This window comes from Pipistrellus kuhlii, unplaced genomic scaffold (genome assembly GCF_014108245.1).
Source record: "Pipistrellus kuhlii isolate mPipKuh1 unplaced genomic scaffold, mPipKuh1.p scaffold_m20_p_49, whole genome shotgun sequence".
Classification (NCBI taxonomy): Eukaryota; Metazoa; Chordata; class Mammalia; order Chiroptera; family Vespertilionidae; genus Pipistrellus; species Pipistrellus kuhlii.
In genome coordinates, this window is record NW_023425550.1 from 2137742 (window position 1) to 2143704 (window position 5963).

Genomic DNA, 5963 nt, shown 5'->3' on the forward strand with positions numbered 1-5963 from the left:
AGGACCCCCTGCGGCCCCCCCCCCCCCCTCTTTCAAGGAGTCCCGCCTTTCGAGGTGTCCAGGTTGCTAGGGCGCAGCCGCGAGCGTGCCGTGTGCATGCACTTCATAACTTCTTCCCGCCTTCTGCCCCCCTGCCCAGTGTGCATTGCGGCGGCGGCGGCAGCAGTCGCAGCAGCACCTCGTGGCTGCGGTGCTCCGGCACTCCGGCCTGCACGGATCTCCTCTGGCCTGCACGGATCTCCGGCCTGCACGGATATCCAGCAGGTAAGGGGTGAGGCCCTGGACCCCGAGAGCAACCCAAACCGTAGGACTTCTCCTCCTCCCACCCGATGATCCTTGCAGTCGGACTTGGCATCCCAGGGGCCTTTGGCTATAGGTTTCCTCCGAAGAGGGATACCATGAGATTAGGCCTAGCACCCCACTGGCTCCTTGCATTTCGAGGCATAGTGACTAGCCTGAGAACTGCAGAACCCAACCCTTCCCAGAGCCAGAGCACTCCGCACATCCAGGACAAATGGCTCCGGCCCTGGCCCTAAAGGGAAAGTGGCTTTGGCCCTTCTTCACCTGACCTCGCCCCAAATCCACTGACCAGAATAGACGTGTTTGAAGTACGCGGTGTGAAAGGGGTGAGGGGCATCCTCGGGTGGGGGTGGGGAGCATAGGGGAATAGGAATGGGAGGCTTGGGAATATAAGTTGGATTTACGTGGGGGCAGGGTTTGGGTGGGGGTGCAGTTTAAGTGGGGGAAGGGTTTGGGATGATTGCAACATGAGTTGCAGGAGGAGGACTTGGGTGGGGGCAGAGACTGAACTCTGGGGGTGGAGCTTAGCATCAGGGCGTTTGTGTGGGGCGTGGCTTGGGAAGGGGTGGGGCTTGGCATCTGCGTTTGCATGGGGTGGGAATTGATAGGGCGAGGCTTGGAAAGGGATGGGGCTTGGTGTCAGGAATTGCGCATGCGTGGGGTGGGGCTTGGTGGGGCGTGGCTTGAGGGGGTGGGGCGTGGCATCGGGAATTGCGCATGCGTGGGGTGGGGCTTGGTGGGGCGTGGCTTGAGGGAATGGGGCGTGGCGTCGGGAATTACGCATGCGTGGGGTGGGGCTTGGTGGGGCGTGGCTTGAGGGGATGGGGCGTGGCGTCGGGAATTGCGCATGCGTGGGGTGGGGCTTGGTGGGGCGTGGCTTGAGGAGGGATGGGGCTTAGCGTCAGGAATTGCGCATGCGTGGGGTGGGGCTTGGTGGGGTGTGGCGTCAGGAATTACACATGCGTGGGGTGGGGCTTGGTGGGGCGGGGCTTGGGAGGAGGTGGGGCTTGTCGTCAGGAATTGGACATGCGTGGGGTGGGGCTTAGCTTCAAGGATCTTACATGGAGTGGGAATTGGTAGGGCGTGGCTTGGGAAGGGATGGGGCTTAGTGTCGGCTTGTGCATGGGTGGGGTGGAGCTTGGTGGTGGTGGATTTAGGAAGGAGTGGAACATGAGTGGCAGGGGTAGGAGTTGTTATTTTTTAATATAATTTATTGATTTTTCACAGAGAGGGAGAGAGAGAGCTAGAAACATCGATGAGAGAGAATGATCGACCAGCTGCCTCCTGCACACCCCCTACTGGAGATGTGCCCACAACCAAGGTATATGCCCTTGACCGGAATTGAACCTGGGACCTTTCAGTATGCAGACCGACACTCTCCACTGAGCCAAACTGGTTTCGGCAGGGGTAGGAGTTGTGTGGGGACAGGGAATTGAGCTTCTGTGGGGCTGGAGCTGATTAGTGGGTTGGGTGGGTATGGGGCTTGATGACGGTAAGCCGTGAGAGGGATGGAAAGTGAGTTGCAGGAGTAGGATATGGGTGGGGGCGGGTGACACTTGAACAGTGGAGATGGAACTTGGTGGAGGCGGGGATTGCTGGGTGGGCCTTGGTTGAGAGGCTGAGCTTCGTTGGGGGTGGGGCATGACAGTGGGTGGGTATATGGGCGGAGTGGGGGCGGACTTGAGGGTGGGGCGATAGATAACCTTAAAGTAGGATTACTTCTGCTGTAGCGGTGGCCCTGAGAGAGCAGTTTCTTGTATCCCTGCAGCCGGCTACTTATGGACAGCTTGGTAGACTCAGAATGGGTACAGCCTGAGCAGGGACACATGGCTCAGAACCCTAGCGAAACACCTCTGCCTTTTCTTGGGACAGATTGAGTGGAGCCGTACTCCCTGCCCTCGGGGCAGGAGCTGCTGGACTGGACAGAACTGGAAAGCTGAACGTTGACTGTGGGTGGAATCCCCGCATCTGTGCTGTCGGAGGACGCTACTCTGACTGGTGAGCAACTGTGATGGGGGCCTATGTGGGGAAGGGTTTCTGTAACCCTGCAAGGAGCAAGAGGAGGCGGGGCTGCCTGTTTTCCGTGTTAGAATCACAACTAGAGGGACAGTTGTCTGTCTCCCGCAGTGTGGCACTGAAGACCTTTTCTGGGTCCCTTTTCTGATTCTAGCTCCTATGCAATTTAAAGTCATAAGCTCTTGCCAAAACCGGTTTGGTTCAGTGGATAGAGCGTCAGCCCGCGGACTGAAAGGTCCCGGGTTCGATTCTGGTGAAGGGCATCTACCTTGGTTGCGGGCACATCCCCAGTGGGGGGTGTGCAGGAGGCAGCAGATCGATGTGTTTCTCATCGATGTTTCTAGCTCTCTATCTCTCTCCCTTCCTCTCTGTAAAAAAATCAATAAAATATATTAAAAAAAAGTAAAAACAAAGTCATAAGCTCTTGATTTTTGAGCACTGAATCCTTGCTGCTCACCCCTCCCCCCCCACACACACACCTCACTCCCCCAAACCCTTTTTGTTGCTAGAAACTTTATTGGTTGGAGGCCAGGGACATCACCTGTTGCTCCTAGAGGGTCTTAACCTTACCATATGACACCCGTGTTCCCCACTGTTCTTGGTATCCATGACAACACTGTACCTCTCCCCGGCTCTCCACACCCAGTAGTTCAATTGCATTGTGTAGAACTCCAGCCATCTTCCTGCTGTTGGGCATTTACTGCAAAGAGAACTCCGCACTTCCCTCCTCCCACCTTTGCCCTGAAAAAGAGGGTGCCAGGTGCCCCGGGCCTGTACATCCTTGTGCCAGGGAGTGGGATATTCTCCTGGTCTCCCGCTTGGAGGGCTTTGTCAGGGTCCTCAGGCGCCAGGCCCCGCCTCCTAATGCTGCCTTTTCACCGCAGGCATCTGCAGCTCCTGTGGCAGAGTCCTTAGACTTTGAGGAAGAACCCACAGCAGGAGGTCAGTAGGGAAGCCATGAGGTGGAGGGAGTTTCGACTAGGGGGACCCCTCTATACTCTTCATACCACCACATGATTAGGGGGGCCTGGGAGGCCGGGACTGAATCCCTGTGAGTGGAGGTTGGGGCAGAAGAGGGGCTGCTGGGGAGGGTGGGAGTGGGCAATAATGATGCTTTCACCCCATTTGCATTACAGGCTGTGGACACCCGGGACTCTTCTGCCTTTGTACTTGCCGTTGGTTCAGAGCTGACCAAGTCTATAGCAGAGTACTACCCCTAGCGTTAGATCAGTCCCTAGAAAGTTAGAGCAATGGCCTTGACACTGTTAGAGGATTGGTGCAAGGGGATGGACCTGGACCCCAGGAAGGCCCTGCTGATTGTGGGGATCCCCGTGGAGTGCACTGAGAATGAAATTAAAGAGACTATCAGGGCAGGCTTACAGCCCGTGTGCCCATACAGGGTGCTGGGAAAAATGTTCAGAAGGCAAGACAATGCTAAGGCGGTCATCATCGAATTGGGAGAAACTGTCAATTACGCCAAGACACCCAATCAGATACCAGGAAAAGGGGGTGCCTGGGAAGTGGTGGTGAAACCCCGTAACCCAGATGATGAATTCATCACTAGACTGAGCTGCTTCCTGAAGGACGAGGGCCGGAAGATGGCAGATGTGGTCCGTGCCCTGGGGTACGCCCCTCCCTTTGAGTACCAGGAGCCAGGCGACGCTCCCCTAGACAAATCCAGAGGTTTTCAGCCTCAGAAAGAAAGCATGTGGTACCGGAAAATCAAAATGTTCTCAGGAAATGTCTTTGCAGGCCCGGGCGAAGAAAACTTTGAAGTCTGGCTGGAGCAGGTCACTGAGGTGATGCAGGTCTGGCAAGTGTGCGAGGCAGAGAAGATACGGAGGCTGCTGGAGAGCCTCCGTGGCCCCGCCCTGTCCATCATGCGGGTGCTCCGGGCCAACAATGACTCTATGACCGCAGAGCAATGCCTGGACACCCTGAAGCAGATCTTTGGCAGCAAAGAGGACTCCAGAACCTCGCAGTTCAAGTTCCTCCAGACCGTTCAGAAGATCGGAGAGAAAATCTCGGTGTTTTTGGTGCGCCTGGAGCCGCTGCTGCAAAAAGCCTTGCAGCACAACCCCGCGTCAGCGCGGAGCACAGATATGATTCGCCTGAAACACGTCCTGTCTCGTACCAACCTGAGCGGCACCCTCCGCGGCAAGCTCGAGCTCCTGGATCAGAGAGGGTGTCCTCCCACTTTCCTAGAGTTAATGAAGCTCGTTCGAGATGAAGAGGAGTGGGAAGTCACCATGGCCGTGCTGAAGCAGAAGCAAAAGCTGGCGGGAAGGAGCCGCAGTCCTTCCAGCAGACAGGCGCTGGAGGAAGTCACTCAGTCCGCACCTCAGGCCCCCCAGCAGGCAGTGCAGTATTGCGATAGCAGCACTCAGACCACCCAGGAAGTGATTAGCAATGTGTCATTTAGGCGCAGGAAAGTGCCCCGCCTCAATAGCGAAGAGGACACATGCATTAAGGACGAACCGTCATCACCAGAAAGGGAGAGGCCTCAGCTTGAAGAAGAGTCGGGAAACGAGATGGGGGCTGGGGGCGTGAGCCACCCCGAGCCCTAGGCAGCATAGGCTCAGAGAATCCAGGCACCTTTTCCCCTAGCGGGCAGCAGGGAAATGTTAACAAGGGGAAGGGGCATTTCGTGCAAACAGAGTATTTGAATGGGGCAGAGGGGCAGGGCAGTCAGGCACAAACCAAGCCCCCTCATTCTCCAGCAGCTGAATGTGACCCCACCCATGAGGCCAACCTCCCCTCAAGGAAAGGCAAGCATAGATTCCCGAATAGTTACCAGCGATACAAGCAAGCGGCCACCTCACCCAGCACATGGGGTGTTCAAGCCGTGAGCAGGGGCCCCACCATGGCAGAGGCTGAAGGAGTTACAGCTGAGCACTCAGGCATGGGCCCGGTCATTTGGCCTCCCCCAAATGCCCACCCGCTGAACTCAGAGCTAAGAATGCCCACAGGCCCATGGGCCCCACCAAGCCCAGAAGAACCTTCCCCGGGGCCACCCCTGCCAGAAGCAGCCAGCACCGGTGCTGAGGAAGAGCCGTGTGGTGGGAATGGGGTGGTGACCCCCCGGAAGGGAGGCCGCAGAGTCCAGCCCGTCTTCAGGATTATCTACACTGCTCTGGGGAAGCCCCACGAAGGCACCACCCTGGAGCCCCTGCGCAAGTGAGACCAGGACAGCCCGGCCCCAGCCTGCAGGCATTTCCTCCCTCTGCAGCCTGGAAAGGCTATGGGGGGCAGGAGGGCAGAGACTGAGAGGAGAGCCCTGGGAGACAGCCTGGGCTCAGCCTGCAGGGGGATGGGGACTTGGACTAGGACCACAGCTGGTTGGGGTGGGAGGGGAGAGGAGGGGGATTTGTTCTAAAGCAGGAAGAGAATGGGGGAGCATGAGGAGAGGAGAAGGAGGGGAGGAGGAAAACTAGGAGGAGAATAACCAGGAGTGAACAGGAGAGGAGGGGGAGGAGAAAAACTAGGAGAATAACCAGGAGTGAACAGAAGAGGAGGGGAAAGAAGAGGAGGGGGAGAAGGGGGAGGGGGGAGGGGGGGAGGGGGGGAGGAGGGGGGGAGGAGGAGAGGATCTGAACAGGGGAGGAGGAGGAGAACAGGAGGAGAGCAGAGGAGGAGGATAGGAGGTG

The 5963-nt window shown here is 57.5% G+C and overlaps 1 protein-coding gene across 1 annotated transcript; it reads left to right on the forward strand.

Annotated features, from left to right (window-relative positions):
* The first annotated feature begins 3401 nt into the window (after positions 1-3401).
* PNMA5 (PNMA family member 5) lies at positions 3402-5690 on the forward strand. Its single transcript, XM_036413160.2, has one exon. The coding sequence runs from the start codon at positions 3567-3569 to the stop codon at positions 4881-4883; it is 1317 nt and encodes a 438-aa protein (XP_036269053.1). The 5' UTR covers positions 3402-3566; the 3' UTR covers positions 4884-5690.
* Positions 5691-5963: the final 273 nt, after the last annotated feature.